The sequence below is a fragment of the Lacerta agilis genome, chromosome 6 (genome assembly GCF_009819535.1).
Source record: "Lacerta agilis isolate rLacAgi1 chromosome 6, rLacAgi1.pri, whole genome shotgun sequence".
Taxonomy (NCBI): Eukaryota; Metazoa; Chordata; class Lepidosauria; order Squamata; family Lacertidae; genus Lacerta; species Lacerta agilis.
The window spans coordinates 34,331,479-34,358,711 of NC_046317.1; the positions used below are offsets into that span (position 1 = coordinate 34,331,479).

Sequence of the window (27,233 nt, forward strand, 5' to 3'; positions counted from 1 at the left end):
GGCCTCCAACCTAGATTAAAAACAATTTCACAACGGATAAAGCCTACTAGTCATGATGGCTGCATACCACTGATGACTATTTTATCTACTACTGTATTTTAATTTTCTCAGTTGTTTACTGCTATTCAAGCCTTGAATTTTAATGTAGTTTATTGATCTCTTGTAAGCCATCTAAGGACAATAAACACTCTAAACAGTGTACTAGAAATCTATCCAATAATTTTAAAAGAACCAAAATGACTACCTCCAAGATTAGAGCAATGTGCCTCTGAAATCCTGTTGCTGAAGAACAGCATCGGGAGTTGGGACAGTCATACCTAGTGTTGCGTTAGGTTCATGTCGCGTCTTTTCGGCTTGCGAATGCAGCAAACCCAGAAGTGTATACTTCCGGGTTTCACCGCATGCGCGTGCACAGAAGCATTCTGCGCGCTTTGCACATGTGCAGAAGCGTTCTATTGTGCTCTGTGCTTGCGCAGAAACGCCACTCTAGTTGCGGACTTTTCGGGGTGCAAATGGCACCCCGGAACGGATCGTGTCCACAACTAGAGGTACCACTGTATTGCCCTCATGTCCCAGTTGTGGGCTTTCCATTGACATCTGGTTTTTCACTGCTGGAAAAAAAGATGCTGGACTAGACAATCATTTTGCCTGATCCAGAAGGGGTCTTATGTTTATTATTAACTATATTTGCATTTGCCATTTAGAATGTTATGGTCTTGGGACAAAAAGGTATTAAAAGATTTCTGTCATGTTTTCCATCACAATTCAGCCATCTCAAGAATGCACAAGACAAAAAAATATAACCAGCAAGGAGACACAGAGGTTCTCCCTGGGCTGGCCTGAAATTGCCTGTTCTCAGAGGTCCACAAAATTATGAGCCTAAGCATATTCTCATAAAATTGAAGCATATATGTATTTTAAGATCTCTTTACCTGCCTCAAGTTCATAGGACATGTTATATGTCTTTAGACAAATCTATATTCAGTTTTTCCTTTCATTTTATCCCAGTGTGTGGATACTACTTTGTGGCATTTATCAAGCGCCAACATACTTGATTCCTATATTCTTTGGAAGCTTAGAGCTTATAGATCTGCAGATATACAATTCCACCAAGTCAATACAGACACATACATGCAATACTCAAAAAACATTATACCTTACAGATATGTTTACCCATGGGCAGAGCACAGAAGAATAGTGAACTAGGATGGAGGAAGGAAGAGAGTTTCTCTTCCTTAATGCAGGGAACACCAATTAATTTGTGGTGTTCTGTTTGTGGCCTCAGAACCCAAAAGCATCAGATTTCAAAGCTGCAGATTCAGTATTTGAAAACTTGGCCCCCTGTGGCTTTCCTCTTTACCTTTTACTTAATTTCAGTGGCAAATGCTCTTAATGAAAAATTAAGCCAACATTTGCACTGGTTTCTGTTAAGTTTTCTAGGATTGTATTATTATCAGCATTATCACATTTATTACCTGCCTTCACCAGCAAGTCCCAGGGCAGGTTACAATAATTTAAAATTCTTTATTATTTTTTAAATAAATTAAATAATATTTAATTAATTTATAAAATACAAATACTGGACTACACAGAACAAGAAAGTAAGGGTAAGTTACACCCCCTCCTCTCATTTTAAATGAGTCGATACAATAGTGTTTAATATATCTGTTTTGCAGATCTGGATATTTGGTAATAAGACCTGTTAAAACAAATTATAGTCACAGGAATAGGATGTCTTCTGGAAACACACTTCTCAGTTGTCAAAGGCCAGAGTAAAGATGTACCGGTATGTCTCCAGCGTTCACTAAAAGCTTTATAGCAGGCTTTCTCAAACTCATCCCTCCAGATGTTTTTGGCTTACAACTCCCATGATCCCTAGCTAGCAGGACCAGTGGTCAGGGATGATGGGAATTGTAGTCTCAAAAACATCTGGAGGGCCGAGTTTGAGGAAGCCTGCTTTATAGTGAAGGTGCCAGATACATCTCTGTGAGGAGGAAATTCCAAAACTCAGAGGCTATCACAGAGCATGTCTTCTCCTGAGGTGTCACCTGCTGAGATTCTGTGGGTTGTGAAACAACCAAAAGGGTATCCTCTACAATGCTACAGGAAAGGAGTAAGCTTTTCAGGTATTTTGGGCCTGAGTCATGTAGGGTTTTCAACGCTAATGTGAGCACCTTGAACTAGGCCCAGAAACAAAATGGCAACTAGTGCAGCTGTTTTATAGGGATTATACAAGAGTTCTAAAGGAAACTCTAGCCAGTAATCTGGTCACTGCATTTTGAACCAGCTGAAGTTTCTGAGTTGACTTCAAGGGCAGACCAACATAGAGAGCACTGCAATAATCCAATCTGGAAGTTACCATATCAAGGTGAAACCCACAATGTGTAGCTGACAAACCAGCTGGAGCTGGAAACAGGCACTCCTGGCCACAGAGACTACCTGGGCCTCAGGTGACTTCACTGGGTTGAGGAGTACTCCCAAGTGACAAGCCTGATTCTTCCAGGGGAGTGCAACCCTGTACAGAACCTCTTCAACTCAAGACTTGGATCATATAACACCTTTGTCCTTTCAGACTTCAGTTTCCAATTGTTGGCCCAGATCATTGCGTTCAAACCTCAGCCACCTCTCTTGATTCAGATGGAACAGAGAGATAGAAGTGCTATCTACATATTGGTAACACTTCACTCCAAAACTGCTGATGACAGCTCCCAGGGGACAAGTAAATAGCATGGGGGACAAGTTGGAATCCTACAGAACACCACAGAAACCTCCAACGGTGTCGGTGACCTTCCATAAATGCTTTCTAGAAATGACCCTGGAGGTAGGAGCAGGACCACTGAAATACAGTTCCCTCAAACACCACCTCATTGAGCTGCTCCAGAAGGATGCCATGGTCAGTGGTATCGAAAGCTTTTCAGAAGAATAAACAGGATTGCATTCCCCTCCATCTCTCTTCCAACAAATGTATCAACCACTGTGATCAAGACAGTTTAGGGACATGAATGGGCCTGAGGCTAGACTGAAATGTATCCAGACATTCATTTTCCTCCAAGCATGTCTGAAGCTCAGTTGCAACAATCCTCTCAAGCACCTTCTCCAAAAAGAGGATATTTGCCACTGACTTCCAGGTCTAGGGAGGTTCTCTTAAAGAGTGGACACACCACCGCCTACTTCAAGACAAATGGTTCCTCACCCATTCCAATGAAGCACCAATCACTCCCTGGACCTTATTAATCTCCTATGGTTAGCTTTAAGAAGCCAAGATGGGCAAGGGTCAAGAGGGTTGAACTGTACCTGGAAAGTCCAGCACAATTTATGAGTTTGCACAGACCTCATTTCTCCTCTCCTCTATTCCAATAGAAACAGAAGCTTTACCCATTACATCCTTCTCTGATCAGTAACAATTAGGAAAAAAGACTCCTTACCTCTATAAGACCAAGACCAAGTTTTCTTAGATCAAAGTTTTTCCATTGTTGGTGCACACTAACACTAAACATACCTGTTTGTTTAAAACGAACTGATGCAGGTAAGCTGGGATTCCGCCTTTTGCTAATTACCAAAAGTGTGTGCATTGTGTGTGACTATACTAGTCTTCCCCAGCTTGGTGTCCTCTAAGTACTTTATGTCACAACTCCCATCAGGCCTAGCCAGCACAGGCTACAATTTAACATCTGCTCAGCAAATTGGGGGAAGAGGAGTAATCATGGCAGATAGTTTTGAAAAGAAGCATTAGTTCTTCTTCCACCATTTTGAAACCTACATGGAGTCTATTCTTTAAAATAAACCATTAGTTCAGTAGTATTGTATTATAAACTGGACTCCCAAATTCAGGTCATATGGTTCATCATGTGTATTACTCTTATATCATGTAAAGCATCTGGAATTCTACCCCCAACCCTGAGACAGTGAATAAACCAGTTCTCAAGTCCAATCCTCTTTATATCAACCAAGTTAATCACACCACATAAATTCAAGGATGGGGACTAAGTACTTGTATACTATCAGATTCTCACTCTAACAGTTGTGCTTTGGGATTCCACTTCACTGGATATGAGAATATATTTTTAAATGGACTGGCAGCACATCACTTTGTGGAAACTGCTTATACATCAAGAAGATGTTCTCTGGAGGAAAAAGGAAGCTAGCGTCAGAAATGAAACAGAGCTATGGATAAAATTGTTAGCAAACACAGCTGGTATCAATAGTATTGAAATACCCTTTTTAAAATAAAAAGGGGGGGAAGGAAGGAACACACCCATCCACACATTTCAGTACATAGTTGGTAATCCATCAATAACTACTCTCAGCAATCCAGGCCAATCTGAACCAGGACCCCTGAAGTGCATAGCTTCTCATTACCAATCCTGTGAGCCATCTGGCTATACAATTGGAATATTTAGCAAGGGGTGGGGGGAGTTGCCCAACTCATGCAGCATGCCAGTCTAATTCTACTGGTCATGAAGAAAACATTCCAGCAAAATTACATTCAAGCTTTCCTTCCCTTTGCTATTGGGAGGGGGCACAACTTTATTTACCTGCCAATAAAGCAGTGTTTCCTAATTTCGTCTTGTGTTGTTCCCTATCGATAGATCTAGAGACAATACTAGCATGCTTGTCAGTGTTTACAGATAACAAAAGAACTCTTTTGGCCAAGCCACTCAGGATAGTTGTTTGCAGAAATAAATGAGCCATTGTTTAGTAGCCTTCATTTCCAATACAACATCAACATTTATTCCACATCTGATATTCAGTTGTATTTTACCCCAATTAAACAATGACCCAGAACACTTTTTCCTCTGTTATAATGTGGTCCTTTAAAACTGCTCTTAAGCATGTTTACCATAAGATAACCCGGACATGGACCCAATACTCTCTGAAAAATACGTTTTCCTTCTTCCTATGATGACCCTGAGTTTACTGTGATTTCTTCACTTATGTTAATAAGGCACACCACCAGCCAGCGAAACCTAAGCCATCTTCCCACCATCACTCTCCTGCCCACTTAGCACACATCCTGAGAACAATACACTGACCTCAGCAGTTCCTTTGCATCTCTCCTCACTCCTTTCCCCATCAATTAACAGAAGAGAGTGACAGCTGGGATACGTTTCCTCATTAGCTGGTCTTCAAAGCTCTTTAAATTTGCAACACTGGGCCCTCTTGGGTTTCCTTGCCTCAGAAACCGGAGGATGGCCTGGACCCCGGCCAGCCTTGCCATCCTCCCAGCACCAGAGCACGCCTGGGCCTCTCAGATCTTGCTGGGAAGAAAGGTGGGGCTGTAACCAGAGCCTCCCATCACCCACAGCCTCCTTCCCCTCCCCGGCCAAGAAGTTAAAACCGCTACCTGAGCTGTCCATGGTGCTGCAGTCGAGCGGCTGGTGCTGCTGTCGCGCTGGGCTCCGGGCTGCTGCTGCTGCCGCCACCACCGCGGGGATCACCCCTTGTTTGCTGATGCTGCCGCCGCCTCCGCCGCCGCCGGTTCGCTCCCGGCTGCCGCAGAAGTCACCGTTGCTGTCCACGAGCTGCAAAGATTCATAGCCATCATTGTTGGTCTTTTTCCGGTAGCTCCCGAGGAGGCTCATGGGCTAGTCAGGCACAGAGGGTCTCCACTGGCATAAAGGAGGAAGCGGCAGGAGGAGGAGGAAGAAAGGGAATCACAAGTGCATAACCTTCCCCAAGAGGCGGAGGCAGCCACACGCCCAGAAAGGGGGCTGCAGCCCCAGCAGGGCCTTCCTCGCGAGCGAGCTGGTGGGTGTATGCGCGCGCGGTGGCAGCCTACCCGCCTCCCTCCCGCCGTCCCCGCCTCTCTGCCTGGAAGCGATTGGAGCAGCCTGGGCAAGGCACGCCTCGCCTTCCACGGACGAGAGCCGGGGCCTGGCCATTAGGGAGCACATCGCTTTCCAGGGATCTGGTGCCCGGAAGCAATCCGGGAGGCGCCTTAGCCGTGCCTCCGTTACCATTGGGCTTCTCCTCTCCGCACATAGAGCATCGCCAGCCATGCAACTGTCAATCTCAATGGTCATGCAGGAAGGGGACGCGGTGGCTCGACAGCAGGAGCAGCCCTACTGAATCCCGACGGTGAAAGCTGCAGAGCTCCGCGTTCCACAACCCAGGAGTGTTCCTCCGTATTAAGTCAGCCAGCAGAATCCCACAAAAGCGGAAGTTTTTCCAACTCCCTCCCACGCCCTGTATGTGATGCATCCTCCACTCTTGACTCCAGCACTTTCTCACGTCCCAGTTCTCCCAGATTCCCACCCCCACCCCCACCCCCCGCCGTCTCTTTCCCTTGTTTTATGAAGGGGCGAAAGAGAGAGAGAGACTACAAAGGAAGGGGAAGGGAAGCCTAGAGCTACCCTGAGTTTGTAATCAGGATAACTGGAATGTTAAAGGAAGAGCGAAGTAGATGGGGATCTGTCCAACAATAGCATCGAGGTACATGTGGGTGTTAAAACACTGGATGCTATGTTAGTTAAAAAGTAAGTCTTATTGAGTTAAACGGGGTTTTTAGACTGCACAGATTTGCAGCCTAAAAGGTGGCAATAGGTGGCCCAACTGCAGAAAGAGAAAACCAAAAACATCCATATCACTGGAAGGAAGTGGCCCTAACTTGCTGAAATAAGTTGAGTTCCTTTGCATGCCCTAATGTGGTCCATTAAGAAACCTTTTCTGAAAGGAAAAGATAGTGCTGTAGAAACAGGCTCTGTCTGTTAAACCTGCCACCTATGGCTTGAGCCATTTTTACTATATCCTTACTACAGCTCTGCCAAATTACAAAGGCTACAGTCCTAACCATACCTCTAGGGTACTTCATTTTCCAAGACCTTATTATTCACTTTGGGAGTTACACAGAACTACAAATGGCATCAACTCAATTTAAGCAGCTATAGAGCACATTGTAGTTGACTTACAGCTGCTAACCTCTGTGACTTTTGCAAAAACTATTGGTGGGGTGAATATATGTATAAAACCTGATGGTGGGGTCAGCATGAGAAGCACAGTTACAAATGGACTTCTCTACCATCACATTGTAGCCTGGGAAACTGGAAGGTCTTACTTGCTAGATAGGTAGGAGTAGATTCAGATGAAATATTGAGATGGTAACCGATACAACAAAGTCACTATGGGGTGAAATGTTTTGAGAGTGGTGGCTTACACCATTCCCTAGAACATTAACAAAACCTGGGTCAACATGGAGGCAGGTTAATGATGATCAGCCAGCAGAAATGTGACACACAAAAACATCAAAGAGCAACTGGTCACCATGCCCAAAGTCACTAGATTTAGGATGACCTTAATGATTCATCTGTTATTACAGCAAATCAAAAGAAGAGCAATTATTTGAAGAAAAGAAAGAGCTGTTGGACTCCAAATTGCCTGGGAGCTGTACCCTGTCATTGAGAAGCTTTTACTCTTCCTCTGACCCACAAAAATCCCAGAGCCTGAGGCTGACCATAATTATTCCATGATGTGAGAAAGCAACACAGATATTTTTTCAGCCAACATAGAAAAACAATTCTAGGCAATATATATTTTATATTTTATATTTCTTGCATTCTCATGCTTATATTGCCCTAGCTTCATTAACCCAGATAGAGGTTAGGTCAGGGGTCAGCAAACTTTTTCAGCAGGGGGCCAGTCCACTGTCCCTCAGACCTTGTGGGGGGCCAGAATATATATTTTGGGGGAAAACAAACAAATTCCTATGCCCCACAAATAAAAGGACACATTCTACTCATGTAAAAACACGCTGATTCCCAGGCCATCCGCGGGCCAGATTTAGAAGGCGATTAGGCCAGATCTGGGCCCCGGGCCTTATTTTGCCTACCCATGGTCTAGGTTCCCCTCTTATTGGGTACAGTGATGCAGAAGGACTATAGAACAAGGGTAGAGTGGCAGTGAAATTGAGTGATTTCAGTGCAAATTTATTAGAATCCCAATTAATCCTTTCTGGGCTCCTGAACAAATCCTGTTCAGCCAGGCTATACCACACAAGTACAATGAAGATGATTAGCTTATTAGAATGGATTAACATTTACAGATTGATCGTATCATACAAAACGATGCTCCTCCGTTGCTCCTCTGCATAAGTTTGTTTATAAAATTGTGTTTCTAAACTCTATGTAAGTTGCTGAACCAGTATAATATTCATACATATTGTTAGAATAGTCTATAGCAAACACAAAAAGGTATTGAAATGGACAATATTCTTACCAATATCTACACATTTAGGAGATCTATACAGTGGTCTGTGAAAATGGTAAAAGCTTTCTGCTACGTCGCAGCTTCAATCCATGCACATTGTTTAGCACAAGATGCTGCTGCACTTTCATCTATGTGCAAAATGCTAAATGTTTGCAAGAGAATGCAGCTAAGAACTACTGAGATAATTTGTATGAATGTAATGCTTTCTTTTATGCCTGCAGCTCACTGAAGTGCATCAAGATGTGTATTCATTACTAGTGCTTATATTCATTACTAGGACTTCCACTCAGTGGCCTGTTAGTGATTGCATTTAGACTTGTATAAATTAAATCTGTGTATATTGTTATGCTCTCTCTGCTTGTCTGAGCTGTGACAAGCTCCAGAGGTTTGTGTTTTCCTTTCAAATGAAGGATTACTGGAGGTTTATTGGATTTTGTAATATTTGCATTTATTTACAAATACACAGGTTGAACATAGGTGAACTTAAAATATAGTACTCCAACTGATAGCCAAAGTCCACTGCTGCCACATTGGATCTCCAGAAAGAGGTAGCTGGCACCCCCAAAATACTGTTGTGTAAAATGAAATTTGTTTGTTGCCACCTAGTTTAGGAGTGGATAACTGGATCTGGCTGGTAAGCTAGAACCTTCCTACCCTTGTGGGACCACCTATCTGTCAATCACCTGACATTATTAAGATGTCAGGTAACAAGTTTAAAGGGGCTGGATCTATGCACCAATCAGGTGCTTAGTGTGCAGAGCCATCCCTTCTGAAGTCCACTCGTAAGCACTTTGTATTGAAACCACTCCATCCCAATGGGGAACTTCTTAATGCAATCAACCCCAGTGGGGTTTCCCCGTCAATGGCAATTGAGAAGCATACCTTCTGAAACATACAGCTGATGGAAGTTCCAAGCCACCTCCTTTAGCTGTCCAGCAGACTATTATTCAGACTATTATTCAGTCCCTCAAAAATGTCAAGACTTCCTTTACAAACCCCTTCTATAACATTACCTGCATCCTGTCTAGTTTTGCTTGCCTTATGTTTCTCTTTATTGACTCACCAGATAATGCAGTCTTTCCCTTTTTATTGATTATTCTCCCAAGGCTTTCATTTCAGCAGTAGTTATCAAGCAATTTCAGTCTGTATGTCATTCTCTTGTTCCTTTCCTCATTCAAGAAAATGAATGTGATTTCATAAAGAATGTATGAAGTGGGAGGGCAGGTGGAAAGCGGGTGGGAGGCAATCAATGAATTCTTCCACAATTATCCAATCGAACAATGTCTGTTTCACTTTAGAACTGTCAAGGTGTTTGAGAAGATTGTGCAAGTGGCAGACCTTTCATAGAAATGAATGAAAGGCATTAAACTTTCCAAGAGCAGTTGCCACAAAGTGTTGCTTTACAGAGGGTTTCCAGTGCCCAAATGTTTTTAAGCAACTTTTAAAGTGAGTCAGGGTGAATATGGCTGCTTATCCCTATGCACTGTGGCTTTTGATGAGAAGAAATAGATACAAAAAGACGGCACCAACATAGTTTAAAAAGATGGGTGGGAACATTAACAAAAGTAAACATTTCCCCCCACTCCATCAGTAGGCAAACCAAACTTTTTAGAACACTTTGAGGACCTGGATGTGAAGAAGTAGCTGCTAGACGGGCCACTTGCTCACGAGGAGTGCAACCAGTAATCAGCCAGGGTGGGCTACAGGTGGATAAGGCTGGTGCTGGCAATACAGGCTGCAAGCCTCCAGACATCCACTGATAATATATAAGCCTCAAGAGGGAGTCAGAAGGAAGAGTGAAAGCTTCTAGATGGGTTGTTTAGTGAGCAGTCATGCTTATATGTTTCTGAAGAAGCTACACGACATTGCATGCACTTGGCTGTTATTTTGTGCTTTCCACTGCATTTCCCCTCTCACTTTTCCATACCCACCAACATTTCTCCGATAAAAAATAGGGGCATCCTATTTGATAATAATAATAGTAATAATAATAACAATAATATTTATGGGCAGCTTCTAACCTATAAAAAGAGCATAACAAACATTAAAAAATTTTTTTTAAAAAAACCTTCCCTATACAGGGCTGCCTTCAGATGTATTCTAAAGCTTGTGTTGTTACTTATCTCCTTGGCTCGGGGGTCACATAATGGCAAAAAGAAACACAATATGAAGATTGAAGCAGTATGTTGAACAAAGGAAAGGAGCAAAGCTTTTAGGGGGGAAATGGGGTCCCAAGTGCTTCAGCCATTTCTTCCACTCCCCCCCCCAACCTCCAGCACTTTCTTTCTCCAGTCTGCTAACACACAAAAATGGGGAGGGGGGCTTTCCCTGACCATACATGAAAGATGTGTGTTTTAACTAGCTATCCAAATGCCCATTGGACAAATAACTTTTAATTAGGACTGAGAGAGCTTGAGATCATTTTTACTAGCAAGCTCGCTCTTATTTTCTTAGATCTTTCTAGTATTGCAAAATAGAGTCAGCTTATTTGCAATCAATGGATTGCAAATGCACTAGGGTGGGGTGGGGATCCTGGCATTGAGACACACAGAGTATATGGGAGACCCTAAAGGGGGGAAGGGGAGACAGAGAGAAAGACCCCCTCAAGGAGCCTTTCCCGCCTGCTCATGGGCAGCTTACTGGGCACCGACATGCCACATGCCCAACAGCTCGGAGAGGTCTAGGTAGCAGCCTCGTTGGATCCACCGGTGAATGATCCCAGGCTAGCACCATAGAGAAAAGATTAAGAGTGATCCTCATGTGCACACTTCCTGGCTCTGCTCGCAGAGCAAGTCTTTGTACCGAGAACAGGCATTTCCATAGAGATAGGAAAAAGTAAAGAGTGATACTCGCGCATACACTTCCTGGCTTTGTTTACAATAATAATAATAATAATAATAATAATAATAATAATAATACTAATAATAATTTATTTATTTTTGCGCCGATAGCCACCGCCAGTTTTGGCAGGGAAAGCGGGACATTCAGGGAGCCAATCTGTGATGGCCTGGGAGTCAGACTCTGATGCTGAACCTGAGGGATCCCAGCCTGCACAGGATTCCCCGCCTCCAGAACCAGCTGAGCCGGGGCCAGGGCTTGAGCCTGAAGGATCCCCACCTGTGCTGGATCCCCAGGTGCAGGCATCAGCAGAGTCTGCTCTGGCTCCTGATGGGAGGGAGGACCCATTGCCTGCAGGTGCTCCACTCCCAGCCTCTTCAGAGGAAGCTGAGGCATCCCCTGGGTCCAGTAACCCACCAGCCTCTCCTGAGCTACAGAGGCTCAGGGCAGAGAGGCGAAGGGAGTTAAGTGTCTGCAGGAGGAGTGCTCGCCTCCAGGCCCGGAGGAGAGGCGAGTCTCCAGAGGATCGGGGCGGCCCTAAGCATAGGGCCAGATAAAAGCCAGCCAGACCCAGCCCAAGTTGCGTGAGCAACATAGTTGCAAGCGTGTGCTCAACCTGCAACCTTGTGCCTGAACCTGCCTTGGACCTTGACCTGCTCCCTGCCTTGCTCCCCGCCGGACTGACCTCCTTTGGACCCCTAGACCCAGGACTGGACTTGGACCTCGCTTCATGGACAAACCCTTGGGGCCAGCACAGTTTGCTCACGCCACACCCGCACTCCCCCTTCGCTGGGGTGCGTTCGGGAGGAACTAATAGCCATGGCTGACCAGGCGGCTGCGCTGGTGGCATTGGCCCAGGAGAACCAGGCCTTGACCCACACCGTGCAGCAGCTAAGCAATGTGGTTACGGCGCTTCAGCAGCGTTTGGATGCCTTACCGGCTCCTGGGGCCGCCGCCCCAGCTCCTGGCAAGTACCCCGTGGCCCTGCCAGAGAAATTTGATGGGTCCCCAGCCAGCTTTCCCATGTTTCTCGCCCAGGCCAAGCTGTATATTCAGGGGCGAGCTCGGGATTTCCCCGACGACCGCACCAAGGTGCACTTCCTGATCAGCTTGCTGAAGGACCAGGCGGCCAAGTGGGCGTTGCCGCTGCTCCGGCAAGACTCCCCCTTGCTGACAGACTATACGGGGTTTTGCAATCTTCTGGAAACCACGTTTGCCAACCCTCAGAAGGGGAGTCAAGCCAATCGGGCAATTCGGCGGTTGAAACAGGGCAAGTCCACAGTGGCCACCTACGCCACAGAATTTCGGCTGCTGGCGCAGGACTTGACCTGGAACGACTCTGCACTGCGGGACCAGTATCTCGAGGGACTTTCAGACGAGGTACTGGATCAGCTGGCCACGTTGGATCGCCCTGCCACACTGGATGCCCTCATCCAACGGAGTCTGCAGATAGATGATCGGTTGGAGGACCGTCGCCAGGCCCGGGGCCGCCGGCACTCCGGGCTCCCAGCGCCGGTGCTACCCTGCAGTTCCGTGGCCAGAGCTGAGTCATTGGAGGAGCCGATGCAGCTCGGGGCAGCGCGGCCTCGCCTCTCCCCCTCGGAAAAGACTCGGCGTCGGGAGGGGAACCTGTGTCTCTACTGCGGTGGGAGTGGACACTACGCCCGAACCTGCCCTGAGAAACGCCAGCCGCAGGTGAAACGGCCAACCCCAGTAGCCGATGGCCCAGGCTACCTGGGGCCCCAAGCATCGCATGATGGGCCCTCACCAGTGGAATTGCAACACCTCATGATACCGGTGCGTCTATACCCCCCCGGTGGGCCCTGGATTCTCACCCACGCTCTGGTGGATTCGGGGGCAACCCGCTCCTATATGGACTCTGCCTTCGCCACTCAGCATCAGGTGCCGCTTCAGAACAAGCCGGAACCAGTACAGGTGGAGGCAATTGACGGACGGCTCCTACGCTCGGGCGCGGTTACTCGGGAGACCCAGCCCTTGGTCCTGTGCTACCAGCAGCACCGGGAGGTGCGAACCCTGGACATTGCCACCATACCCCGGTTTCCCCTGGTGCTTGGGATGGACTGGCTGGAGTCGCACAATGTTCAGATCGACTGGGTCAATCGGACTGTACGCTTCCCAGACCCGGGTTCCCATGCTCAGTCCGAGTTAGTAGCAGCTGCTCCCATGGGGCAGGCTGTGTCAACGCTCCCTGCCGTGTACCAGGACTATTTAGACGTGTTCGAGGAACAGGGAGCAGACCAGCTGCCACCTCATCGGTCCTTCGACTGCGGCATAGACCTCCAGCCTGGGGCGCCCCTGCCTGTAAGCCGCCTATATTCTCTTTCGGAGCCAGAGCGTGAAGCCTTGCAGGACTTCCTTCGCAAGAACCTGGAACGCGGGTTCATTAGGCCCTCTACCTCACCCACTGCCGCTCCTGTACTCTTCGTTAAGAAGAAGTGTGGGGAGCTTCGCCTCTGCCATGACTACCGGGCCCTGAATAAGATCACCATCCCAGACCGGTACCCCTTGCCCCTTATTGCAGAATTGCTGGAGCGGGTGCAGGGGGCGCAGATGTTCACCAAACTGGACCTCCGAGGGGCCTACAACTTGATTCGGATCCGTGCCGGGGACGAGTGGAAGACGGCATTCGGGACCCGGTATGGGCAGTTTGAATACCTGGTTATGCCGTTCGGATTATGCAACGCACCCGCCGTGTTTCAACGGTACATCAACCACGTGTTCCAGGACTTGCTAGACAAATACGTGGTGGTGTACCTAGATGATATTCTGATTTACTCCCGTGACCCAGCCCGTCACGAGAGTCATGTTCGGTCCGTGTTGCAGCGCTTGCGGGAGCACCGCCTGTATGCCAAGCTCAGCAAGTGCGAGTTCCACCAGCGGTCAGTGGACTTCCTTGGACACCGACTCTCCCCTGACGGGGTGCAGATGGACCCTGGGAAGGTGGCTGCGGTTCGGGAGTGGGCAGCGCCCCGGAACCGCAAGGACTTACAGCGGTTCCTAGGGTTCGCCAACTATTACCGGACCTTCATTGCAGATTATGCTCATCGCACCACCCCATTAACCCGACTGCTGCGCCCCAAGACACCCTTCTCCTGGGATGAGGAGGCTGAAGTGGCATTTCAGGGGTTGAAAGCCTGTTTCCAGAGGGCGCCGATTTTACAGCATCCTGATCCCTCTCGTCCCTTCGTGGTGGAGACTGATGCCTCCAGTACGGCTCTCGGTGCCATCCTGTCTCAGCAACACGGACCCGATGCGCCGCTGTTACCCTGCGCCTACTACTCCCGGCAGCTCCTTCCGGCGGAGCGTAACTATACCGTGTGGGAGCGGGAACTACTGGCCATCAAGGTGGCCTTTGAGGTCTGGCGCCATCATCTTGAGGGGGCACGACACCCGGTGGAAGTGAGAACGGACCACCGGAATCTGGAGTACCTCCAGACCACCCGCAAGTTGAACCAAAGGCAGATCCGGTGGGCGCTGTTTTTCTCCCGGTTCCAGTTCCGGATCCGCTACATCCCTAGCTCCCAAAACCGGAAAGCGGATGCCCTGTCCCGGAAACCCGAGGACGTCGCAGACACTGTACAGCAGGCAGTACCGACGACTATCTTACCACCAGCCACATTCCTGGCCACTCAGGAGGCCAAGCCACTGCAGGCTCGGGTGCGAGAACAGCAACGGGTCGACGCTTGGGCTCAGGAACGGCTCCGGGAACTGTCTGACGGGTCATGCCCTCGATATCCAGGGCTGGCCCTGCACCAGGGCCTACTGCTGCACCAGGGTCGTCTATACATCCCACCAGGCCCATTGCGGGCTGAGGTTCTCCAGATGTCCCACGATGCCCCAGCAGCAGGGCACTTTGGGCGGTACCGGACCACTCATCTGGTAAGCCGGGAGTTCTGGTGGCCCCGCCTGAAGGCTGATGTGGCACGCTATGTTGCTGGTTGCGATGTCTGCCGGCGGGCCAAGGGTCCTACTGGGCGACCCCCCGGTCTGCTCCAGCCATTACCAGTCCCACCACGTCCCTGGCACACGGTCTCACTGGACTTTGTGGTAGACTTGCCCCCATCTCGTCACTGTACCTGCCTCCTGGTTTTCACGGACCATTTCACTAAGATGGTGCACTGTGCCCCCTGCCCGTCCATACCCACAGCTAAGGAGACGGCTCAACTGTACATGCAGCACATCTTCCGCCTGCATGGCCTTCCCGAGCGTGTGGTTTCTGACCGCGGCGTCCAGTTCACATCCCACTTCTGGCGAGCCCTGCACCAGACCCTTGGGACGGAGGTCTGTCTATCTTCGGCCCACCACCCGCAGACCGATGGCCAGACGGAACGGGCAAATGCGGTGCTGGAGCAGTACCTCCGGTGTTACTGCAGCTTCCAGCAGGATGACTGGGTCGATCACTTGCCATTGGCGGAGTTCGCCTACAACAATGCAGTGAACGCCTCCACCCAGCAGACCCCGTTCCAGGCCTCCTACGGCTACCATCCACGTTTGTTCCCGGACGTGCTGCCAGCTTCCGCGGTCCCCGCAGTGACAGACTGGCTTCAGGAGCTTCAGTCCCAGCAACAATTATTGATGGAGCAACTGCGCCAGGCCAAGGACGCATACAAGGCCCAGGCTGACCGACATCGTCAGGAGGGGCCAGAACTCCATGTTGGCGATCGGGTTTGGCTCTCTACCCGTCACCTGCATCCTTCTCGGCCCTCACGAAAGCTGGATGCACGGTTTGCCGGCCCATTCACCATCACTGCGCAGGTGTCACCGGTGGCGTTTCGCCTCCAGTTACCTCCATCACTCAAGGTTCACCCAGTATTCCACCGGTCCCTACTTAGTCCAGTCGCCCCGCCCGACGAGTTCCACCCAGACAATCCACGACCGCAGCCAGTTTTGGTTGAGGGGGAGCCTGAGTACGAGGTGGAGCGCATTCTCGACTCACGATACCGCAGGGGGAAGCTCCAATACCTCATCGACTGGAAGGGGTATGGGCCTGAGGATCGTTCATGGGAACCAGTGGAAAACGTCCACGCACCTGCCTGCCTCCGTGATTTCCATGCAGCTTACCCCAGCAAGCCTGGTCCGGCCCCTCAGTTGAGGGGGAGGCCTGGGAGGGGGGATGGTGTGATGGCCTGGGAGTCAGACTCTGATGCTGAACCTGAGGGATCCCAGCCTGCACAGGATTCCCCGCCTCCAGAACCAGCTGAGCCGGGGCCAGGGCTTGAGCCTGAAGGATCCCCACCTGTGCTGGATCCCCAGGTGCAGGCATCAGCAGAGTCTGCTCTGGCTCCTGATGGGAGGGAGGACCCATTGCCTGCAGGTGCTCCACTCCCAGCCTCTTCAGAGGAAGCTGAGGCATCCCCTGGGTCCAGTAACCCACCAGCCTCTCCTGAGCTACAGAGGCTCAGGGCAGAGAGGCGAAGGGAGTTAAGTGTCTGCAGGAGGAGTGCTCGCCTCCAGGCCCGGAGGAGAGGCGAGTCTCCAGAGGATCGGGGCGGCCCTAAGCATAGGGCCAGATAAAAGCCAGCCAGACCCAGCCCAAGTTGCGTGAGCAACATAGTTGCAAGCGTGTGCTCAACCTGCAACCTTGTGCCTGAACCTGCCTTGGACCTTGACCTGCTCCCTGCCTTGCTCCCCGCCGGACTGACCTCCTTTGGACCCCTAGACCCAGGACTGGACTTGGACCTCGCTTCATGGACAAACCCTTGGGGCCAGCACACAATCAGAATTCGGAACGGGCTTCTGTAATCCGTGATGTCCCGCTAAAATAGGGACACTTGGAGGATCTGATATATTCTGCTGTAAAGAGAGATGAAAATAATTCATTCAGCAATCCTTATCTTCCTTCAGCACACCTTTAACGCCCTTATCACTCCCTCCCTACCATCCCTTATTGTCTGCTTGCATTTCTTTTGCCAAATTTCTGTTCCTTTCTATTATCGCATGGACAAAACTTCCATTTTTAGGAAACCTTATTGTCTCTAATAGCTTCCTTTACTCTGCTCCTATACTGGCATATTCTTGGCCTTGGTGGTACCTTTTCTGATCTGCAGTATGCATGCCAGTTCTAATTTTGTGTTTTTAAACAACTCCCAAGCATTTCAGAGAGATTTGACCCCCTTGGCTTTGCCTATTAACTTCCTTTTTACCAATCCCTTCATTTTGGAGTGGTTTTCTCTTTTGAAGTCAGATGTGACCATGTTGAGTTTTCTTAGCAATTTGCATGTATATTTAACATAATAGCTTTATGGCCATTGCTCTCAATTGATTCGAAAACACTTACATCTCATATCAATGCTGCCCTCCAAGACCAAGCACACCAGTTTGCCTATTTGGGCTCAGTAAAGAAGAGAGCCCAGACCACTCCTTCCATGGCACCCTGCCTTTTACCACCCAAAATACTTATCTCCTAGCTAGATTCACTTTCAAGCTGGAGCCTGGCTGATGAAAATGTGATATTGGAGGAATGACTTGTTAGAAGTAAGCCTTGCAGCAGTGGTGGTGGTGGGAGGGTGGGCAAGATTCCATAGTCCTGAAACATGCATTTTAAAATTGGGTGCACACAAATGATTGTGGCGGACCCACACTACCATTAGTTTGTCCTTATGAATAGTATTTGAAATGATTATTAGTATTTTTTTAGCATGGTCTACCATGTCCTAAGATCTGTCCTTGGATGGTGTGGGATTCACTGCAGCTTGTGCTTCTCCCGCATTATTCAGATAATGTTGGGAAGATCTGGGCAACATGTGCGGAGCTCATACTAAAAACCAGTGTTGTATAGTGGTTGGAGTGCTAACCTAGAACCTTGGAGATTAGAGTTCAAATCCCCAATCAGCCATGAAGCTCACTGGGTGACCTTGGGCCAGTCACTCAGCTTAACCTACCTCATAGGTCCAGTTACAGGTAGGTAGCCGTGTTGGTCTGCCATAGTAAAAATAAATAAAAAAATAAAAAAATCCTTCCAGTAGCACCTTAGAGGCCAACTAAGTTTGTTCTTGGTATGTGCTTTTGTGTGCATGCACACTTCTTCATAGGTTTATTGTTTTGTTTTGTTTTTAAAGGGTCAAGTAGCAGGTGTTGAGGAAAGGCCTGTATCTGAGAGCATGGATAACTGTTTCCAGTTAGGGTAAACAGATATTAGATTAGATTTGGGATGTCAGAGAATACCAGATTTTGCTGCGAAACCAGTCATCAGACCAGTGCAAACAGGCCACAGACCTGCAGTTTAGTTCTTTAGATCTACAACTCTTTCTGAGGGTTGGTTCAACCATTGTACTTAGGAGGTCAACTGAGGGCTTGCTCTCTTTTTATTTATTTATTGCTGTAACAGTGAAAAGCTGCTTGGAGCAGCTTTAAGGCATCATGCCTTAAGTAAAAACACTTTGAAAATTCTGCAGGAAGTGTGTAACTGTATGTACAAATGGGCAATGTACGTATGGAAAAGGACATATACATAGTACTGGTATGTGCCTTATGCCACTTGTGGGGCATAATAACTGGGTACGTGGTATCCTGTGTCATTTTGAAATAGCCATCAGTACATGGGATCAGTCATCTTGTTGTTCATAAAATGTCCTTTGTACATACCATTACACGGAAAGTGGCATGCAGTAACTATCTGTACCATTTTTATAGTGTTTAAAGTACACAGCAGAGGTACAATGGGATGAAATAAGTGTTAAAATAAGGGGGAAAAACAACACAAAAGAGAGAGTAGGCCTTGGTTCACCTCATACGTAGTGTGTGTGTGTGTGTGTTCTGTGAATGTTTTTATGTACCTTTTTAAAGGATTTCTCCAGAATTAACAACGATGGGGTAGGACATACTTTAAAATGTCCATGTGTAGAGTTCCCGGCGTGCACAGCGGGAGGATGGCGGACTTTAACATCTTTGCTATCTATCACGAGTTAATTTGGCGGCTGCGATGGGAGTAAGCAGCCTCCCACCTCCCCGGGACGACGGGGAGGGCTGCCTTTGCCCGCGGTACTCCTTAACCCGCTTTGGGTCCTTCGGGACCGGTGGGGGAGTCTGGGCACATAGGGCTCGTTTTCAGATGCAGCTCCTGGAGCCGGCCCCGTTCGTGCACGCTCCCTTTAATTGGATATATAAATTTGTTTAAAGATTTTGGGCATGTCTCGGACAAAGGAGTGGGAAGAATGTTGCTAACTGCAGCCCTGAGTGATTAAGAATGAAGATTGGAAGAAGACGCGGACTTTACATTGGTATGTGAAGGAGGGAAAAGAAGGGGGGGTAAGCTCTGGAATCTCCGTTTGTTTTGCCTCAATATCTACTTAACACGGGCGAAACCTCCCCCTAGAAAATCCACTTTCACAGGCAAATGGCAAGTGGACTTTAAAGACAGAATGGAAATTAGAATGGAAATTACAAAAATAAACTGTGTGGAGGTGAAACTTGATCTGGACTTGACTCAACAGAAATGGAGGATCCTCGGCTGGCTGTGACGCAGCTAGAATTAACTGCCGAGTGCTGATGATAGCCTGTGGAGCTGTACACCACTTCAAAGGGAGAAGCCGGATTTGATGGACGATTGATAGTGGAATTTACGAGGGTCTGGCCCTCCCGGAAAGGAGTGGGGACGGCTCACAGGGGAAGAAATTGGTGTGTCGCAGTTTGATTTACAAGTTTGATTTATGAGAGACTTTCAAGATGGCGTCAGCCGAAATGCGATATTGGGAGAGGATGGCTTTTTCCACACAGAGACATTATTTACTATAAGAGTGTCTGCTTGCTGGCACTTATCAGAGGCTGTGAAAATATTGACTTTATGAAGCAACTGGAAAAGATCATAAGAAAGCGCTCCGGAGTCCGAGACATGGGGAATTCACAAGTTAAAAATTTGGCATAATTGGAATTGTTATAATTGGAATTGTATAATTAATTTGGCATTGTAATTTGTTTGGTAATTGGAAATATATGTTGGAAAATCAATAAATATGTTTAAAAAAAAAAAAAAAATGTCCATGTGTAGTACTAGGATAAGTGCAACTGTGGCCGCATATGCACTATATATTTAAAGGAGTGTCATACAACTTTAAGCAGTTGTGTCTTCCTCCAAAGGATCCTGGGAAGTCTAGTTAGCTAATGGCACTGAGTGTTCTTAAAGGGAAAGGGAACCTGACCATTAGGTCCAGTTGCAGACGACTCTGGGGTTGCGGCGCTCATCTCGTTTTATTGGCCGAGGGAGCCGGCATACAGCTTCCAGGTCATGTGGCCAGCATGACTAAGCTGCTTCTGGTGAACCAGAGCAGCACACGGAAACGCCATTTACCTTCCCATCAGAGCAGTACCTATTTATCTACTTGCACTTTGACGTGCTTTTGAACTGCTAGGTTGGCAGGAGCAGGGACCGAGCAACGGGAGCTCACCCCGTCGCAGGGATTCGAACCGCCAACCTTCTGATCAACAAGCCCTAGGCTCTGTGGTTTAGATCACAGCACCACCCAAGTCCTTCTTAGTGTTCTTAAGAGATCCTTATTCCCCTCAAAGATTGTTAAACCACTCTGGGAATTGTTGCTGTGTGAGGCAACTGAGAGCAACGATTTTAAAACTATATATAAAAAAATGATCTGTAGTAAAACACTGTGTAAAACACAATATAAAACAGCAGTCAACAATTAACAGAAGCTGCCCCATCAAAATACAAAATACTAAAACTTTTTTTTGACAGTGACAGTTTCTATTATTTGGCTTCGCTAAAGAATTACAGAACTATGCTCAACTTGCAGAAAATGCAATGTAGCTTCAGGCACTGACAATGTAGTCCTATGCATGTTTACTCAGAAGTAAGTCCTGCTATGTTCAGTCAAGCTCAGAGTCCTGAGTAAGTATACTCTGCAGCCTGAGATAGGATCTTCTATGTAGCCAGTCCAATTACTGGTTAACAAAGCACAACTTGCATCTTGCACTGTGTGGCCAAAGTGCAGCAATAATAATTAAAAAGAGCAGCAAGTCAGAGGTATCTTTAAAACAAGGGATGAGTTTATGTAATGCAGCCAGATGGCTTGAGAATGTGAGTCATAGAATCCAGGGAAAGTGCCCCTTTGACACTAACAAGCCAAATGAGTCATATTCTAAGATGGGGGAGAAACTTGATTCAGATCACATATATAGGCAAATCTAGTGAATTTGTGAAACAAAATAGCCGTGGTTCAAAAATTGGCACTTCTCAGAGTTTTGCAATGTACTTGTTTGCCAAGTAATGTGTAAAAAAATATTTTTCCATATACTGAGGGCGTGTGTATAAAATGCATATATTAGTTTTTTTTAAAAAAAAACACACATGTTTTTTATTGGGGGAAATAGCTTTGCAACAATCTGTATTGGGCAAAATGGCAAACAGTTCAAAGTGCATATTAGGGGGACTTAAAAAAAAACTTGCAAACTATTGAGAACTGAAGTTTGGAAAACTGAGGGAAATAAAAAAATGACAAATTTGTCTATCCCTTGTCATGTACCAATGAGGAGACTGGCCCTAATCACTTTGATCTAGAGTCAGGAATGTTTTCTTTGTATCCCTAAACAATCTCTCAGGGCACATGTTTATACATTCAGCAGAATCAAGTTGAAAAGATTTCCTGGACTGTACAACCATAGGAGCGGGACCACATTACCGGTATATATTTCCCTTCATGTACAAAGCTAGCATGTAAGGGAGAATTAAGGCTCAAACACTATTCACCCTGGTACACCATTTTTCTGAGCCCTTTGTAGGTTCTCCATCTGTAGGAGAATATAACAGAGGCCAACCAAATAAAATTGAGAAGCAAAATCTTTATTACAACTGTTGCAACAGGGTGACTCCCCTCACACACAGGAGAGCAGGGGAGGGACCTAGAACAAAGGTGTGCCTGCCTTTATATAGACATTTAAATTTCCCGCCCTGGAGTCCAAGACCACCCCCAGAGATACATACATCACAGAAGGGGTGTAACCCAAGACCACCACCCCCATACATCATGGTTATATCATGAAAGGGGAGGTTTCCCAGCCAAGTTAATCACACCCTTTTGTCTTCATCTGGGTTTTGTTATTTCTGGAATGGCTACCTGTCTGGCACTCAGGTATCAGGATGCCAGGGATTATCACTTTAATTTCTGAGACAATGGGGAGGTTCCCCCACCCCCTCCCTCCTTGCAGAAAAACACTTGGGTAAACTTGGGAGTCAAAAAATTGTGTCAGGCTCGCCCTCCTGTGCTGCTTCAGACATGTGGCCTTGTTTGCTTGGCACACTTATGAACATTTATTATATATATATGTAAGTCCTTAAAATTCTTATTGCAATTTCTTGGTGGAGGTCTTTCGAATGTGCAACTCCTCTGGCAGCGTGAAGCAGTACAGTCCCAGAAAAGCTTTACTGTTTGATTCAGCTAAAGGTACCAACTATTCTTCACCTTTTAATTCAATATGCTAATATAATATTATGCAATATGCAATTCTTGTACAAAGGTTTTTACACCTTGAATGTAGAAGGTGAAGAAGTGAATATATACTGCAGCTTCTATATAATTCAATTGATAAGATGGTTTAATGTGTGTACATATGACTGGCTTACTATTCATTCAAAATAGTCTCTACAGAACTCCTTCGTACAATTACCTCTTCTGTAATATATAATATCCTAGTCTATCTATAGATTTTGTGCTGCATGGGAAAATCCATGATGTTGTTTTTAACATGCCTGACTCTGCAACAACTCTAACACCACTGCGGGGGGGGGGGCAGTGTATATAGACTTGAGGCCTAGGCTTTCTTTCCTACTCTGAGGATTAATCTATAGCTGGGTAAAAGCCGTATGCAGAACAGATTAGGTCAGTCAGCAATTAAATGAGAGTGCTTATACTACCGTTGGCATGCAGTAAAAAAACAAACACAAAAAACCATGAGTTTCAAGGGCAAAAAAACAAAACATGGTTTCTCCTTAACGGTTAAAGAAATTCATAAATACTGCACATATGAGCTTTGGGTTTCTTGGATCAGAAGGAAACAGATGCTGTCACAGCTGGCTAAATATAGTGCACCCCTGCATTGTCTTCAGGCTGCTATTGGTAGCATCTAAATTACATGAGCCGATAGAAAGAGGTTGTACCTCTCAGATAAAGCTGCAACTGAAATAAACAGCTCTTTCCCCCAAGGAGCATTGGAAGATGGAGGCCTCACCCCAAATTCAGCTTCTGAATCTATACTGCTCACATTAATTTTTGCTAAATTCAAATGAGATTTGTATATAAATCAGAAACATGATAGGAAAGGCCAAACACTTCAATGCAAAATTGTGGAATAAACCTACCTATAACATTGAATGGTGGCAGTAATGTCACATCACTGTCTCAGCAACATTGTGACAAGCACACAGTTCAACCTATCTCCCTTCACTCCTTTGGGCAGCCTTATGATAATTCAGATTTCAAAGCAAAATAATGTGACATAAATGTGAGTTGATTTGTAATGTAGATTTAAAAGTATTTTCCCCCAAAGGAGAACATTATGTTCAGTTTTGCAATACTGTATCACTCATAGTTATGAAGGTCAAGTATCCTCAAATACTGGATACTTTTCATACACACACACACACTGAAAGGAAGTAGAGGTCTGTTTATTTACTGTAGACCACAAGCTTCCATAAATATTTTAATGGGGAGACATCGCAATTCTTTTTGCTAATATCAATATTATCAGATAACATAACATTAAACATTAGGACTGCAATCCTATATACAACGACCTGGTAATCAGTCCCATTGATCTCAATAAGGCTTGCTTCTGAGTAGACATGACTAGGATTGCACTGTAAATGTATACATTGGTATTTGAAGAAAGCCTTGGTAAAACAGTCATACTGTAAGACATACTGCATTCACAGCTATGAACTAACGAATTTGGCATCCTAATTTGTGCATCAAATAAGAAGGGGATTTCATACAAAGTCTATCCCTTAGCATATTATATAACTGCATTTATTTTTAAACATGGCTTGTTTGCATTCAAGATGCACGATGCAATTTTAAAATGGTTACTCAGCAGAACAGACTGTAAATAGTACCACATAAATGACTCAAGCATCGTATGTTTATAACACTGTACATGTTCCTAGTTATAGGTTTTCCTTACCTTTATTTTCAGATTCTTTCATCCTCCCTTCCCTCTCCTTGCTGCAGCTCAGCAGGAAAAAAAACCCCCAGCTGATTTCTGAAACGCTGACTTTTGATTTGTCATTCACAGCCAGTCATAGGTCACGAAGGCTACGTTCCTCAGTCCGAGGCAGTGATGTGGTGATAATTTGTATGAAAACGGTGTATAATGCTGGGTTATAGTTCGGATTATACAAAATCAGAGGAAGGATGAGGATGCAAGAAGACATAGCATATTTTATAAAATCTGGAATGGAACAGAGGATCTGGAGTCAAAATGTTTTTCCTCATTTCATTTCTACAGGCAATGTTTGTTCCTTTTTTTTTTTTTAAAGATCCAGATCTTTCTGTTACTTTTTTCCAACAAGAAACAGGATGAAGGAAAAACAGCTAAAAGGTGTTCTTTGGGAAGCTAATATTCATAATTCACATGTTATGATAGATTCTAGCATGAAACCCGGAATCTGTGCAGTTTAGAAATCTGGATAGTTAATTTCCACATTTAGCTATTTTTGTCTTAAGAATTCCTTCCAGAGTTTATCAGAAGGCAGTTTCCTCCTTGTAATAAATATCCAAATTATATATCCAAAAAAATATGAAATAAGCATATATAAAGTATACTGAGAGGAGAATAAATTATACTGACCTGTGTCATATTAATCTGTAAGTGGCTTTGATGTTTTATAGAATATAAAGTATGAGATTGTTTATATTTTTTTTTTATAAGAATTTATTGACCTTTTTCTTATAACAGCATATACCCACACCCACACCTACAATTAAACAAATACAAAACAGATACACTGATAAAACAAATACAAACAGTGTCAAGTTTTCTTGTTGCATCTTTTCTTTAAAAAGAAAATTTCTATTTCCATATCTTGACCATTGACTTCCCCTGCCCTTTCTCCTTCGAGTTCATATTCTTAATCTATTTTATAACCATTTCTCCTGAAATTCAAATTCAATTATATAGTTACACACAATTATATATTCAACATTTAACTAACAATGCATCATCGTAATAATATCTCATCATAATTCTTCTTCCATTAAAATCTTCACCAATCATTTATATCATATCTATCTCTTCTATCCTTTAAACTGCTGCTAATAACATAGTAACTCAAAATATCTCCTTTCATATTCAAACAAAAAATAAAACAGAAAGATTGTTGACAGTATTCACCCTCCGATTTCAAAATTCCATGACAGGCTACTTCAAATTTTACTTAGTGTTTCACCCCACACCCCCTCTGTCCATTATTCTTCTCCTGGTGGCATCAACACTGAATTTCCCTGTAGCTTCCCTCTCCAAGCGTCCACAGATCCAGGCACAGTCCAAAACTCTCCTTGCCACGAGCTCCAGGATGTCCATCTCGTCGTCTCTCAGCTTCTCCGGTTCTTTGTAGCATTCCTTTTCTTCTTGTAAAAACCATAATTCTCTGTCCCTGGCCCCCGAGCTCACACCTCGGGGACTGGATATAACAAATCTTACCGTCGCCTTGGGACTGCCACCCCCAAAAGGCGAGTTTCTTCTCCGAAGTAGCTCACTCATTTCTCTCCATCTTCCCAGACACCCTCTCAGCTCTTTGGCAAGACTTTCTTCCAAAGTATTAAAAGTTTTAAAAGCCTCCTCTGTGGGCAATTGGTTCTCTTTCAGACCCCCACACAAGACTTTGACTTTCCTGTACAGCAGTTCCACCTTCAAAGCAGTGAGCCTCTGTTCGTCCGTTAGTCCAGAGTTCAGTACCAGTTCAAGGACGAAGCCCAGCATACTGGTAGAGGGGGAGGAAGTGGGTATCAGATTTCTACTCCTGCCTCTCTGTTCGTCGCCATTTTCCTAAACTGGAGCGCAGATACCGCAACTTTAAATGGAGATATTTTCCACTAATTTACTTCCCAAGAAAAAAGTTTGCCAGTCTCATGTATCAATTTTAAGTACATTGAAACAGTTCTGTAGCAGCAGTTACTCAAATTGGTTAGCTTCTTTAACTCGAAGGGAAGAAGGCAGGCTGCCTTTCTCCTTCCCCCCGGATCGTTCCAAAAGCTCAGTTTCTGGTCAAATTAATTACTCATGACCACCGGGTTCCTTTGGCTCCATTCTTCAAAGGTAGAACTAAGACGCTCACCGCGGGCTTTGTCGCCGCATTTGCATCCCGGTTGGGGCATATCCCCGTAAGCCCGGCTCCGTTGTCCCTTCACCCCCACTCCCCCTTTACAGGGGGGGCAAGGGAAGGGTTCGGAGCCTCCGTGGGCGCAGCCGGGGAGCCCAGGGTGCGGGACGCTCTTCCCGCACCCCAACCGGAGCCCCGCTTTGCGGTTGCGGGGCTCCTAACCCCCGGGATGGATCGGGCGCCTCGCAGCCGAAGCAGCCCCGACCACCCGCTATGGCGTCGCCAGCCGGAAGTCGAGATTGTTTATAAAATTCCATTCTTCCTGACATGGTGTAACCTTACTAAAGAAAAACATGCCTGCACCAAACTGTTATTTACATGGAGCAATTTCTTCTGGACTCCTGTTTTAGAACCAGCTCCAATTTAGCATTGGTTGGTCTGCAGCTATTAACAAAAATAATGGATGGACAGACACCACTTTTCACTGTGAAAAAAGTGAGTTGACTCTGTTTTCTTCATTGCAGCTGCTTCTCTTACAGAACAATCCTATATGTGTGTACTCAGAAATAAGACCTAGTAGTTTACTCCCGTTTAAGTGTACGTTTAGAAATGCAGCCCTATTGTCTTATAAATTATTCTGAATTGGTGAAATTAACTGGACCAGATAAAAATCATAGAACTGTATAGTTGGCAGGGACCCTGAGGATCATCTAGTCCAACCCCCTGCAATGCAGAAATCTCAACACATGGTACCTTATCCAATTTGAAACCATGCTGGACTCTGCTTAGCTTTGCAAGTGTGCTAGCAATTTTATAGTTACACCAAGCTTCTGGTCTAGTCAATTTGTAGTTGAGGTTTAGCAACTTTTCCTCTTTTTAAAGGGCTTGGCTATATCTTGTTTTACACCTA

At 45.9% G+C, this 27,233-nt stretch overlaps 1 protein-coding gene across 5 annotated transcripts in view; it reads right to left on the reverse strand.

Annotated features, from left to right (window-relative positions):
* DNAJC6 (DnaJ heat shock protein family (Hsp40) member C6) overlaps positions 1–24,423 on the reverse strand; it is a 58,572-nt gene extending 34,149 nt beyond the window's left edge. For 3 of the 5 annotated variants that reach the window (XM_033151880.1, XM_033151878.1, XM_033151877.1), the window contains exon 1: positions 5,345–5,793. In XM_033151880.1, coding sequence (XP_033007771.1) covers positions 5,345–5,582 — 238 coding nt within the window. In that variant the 5' untranslated portion in view covers positions 5,583–5,793. Of the gene's footprint in view, positions 1–5,344; positions 5,794–24,186 lie in introns of those variants that run through there. The other 2 variants (XM_033151881.1, XM_033151879.1) reach the window with 2 other exon arrangements.
* Positions 24,424–27,233: the final 2,810 nt, after the last annotated feature.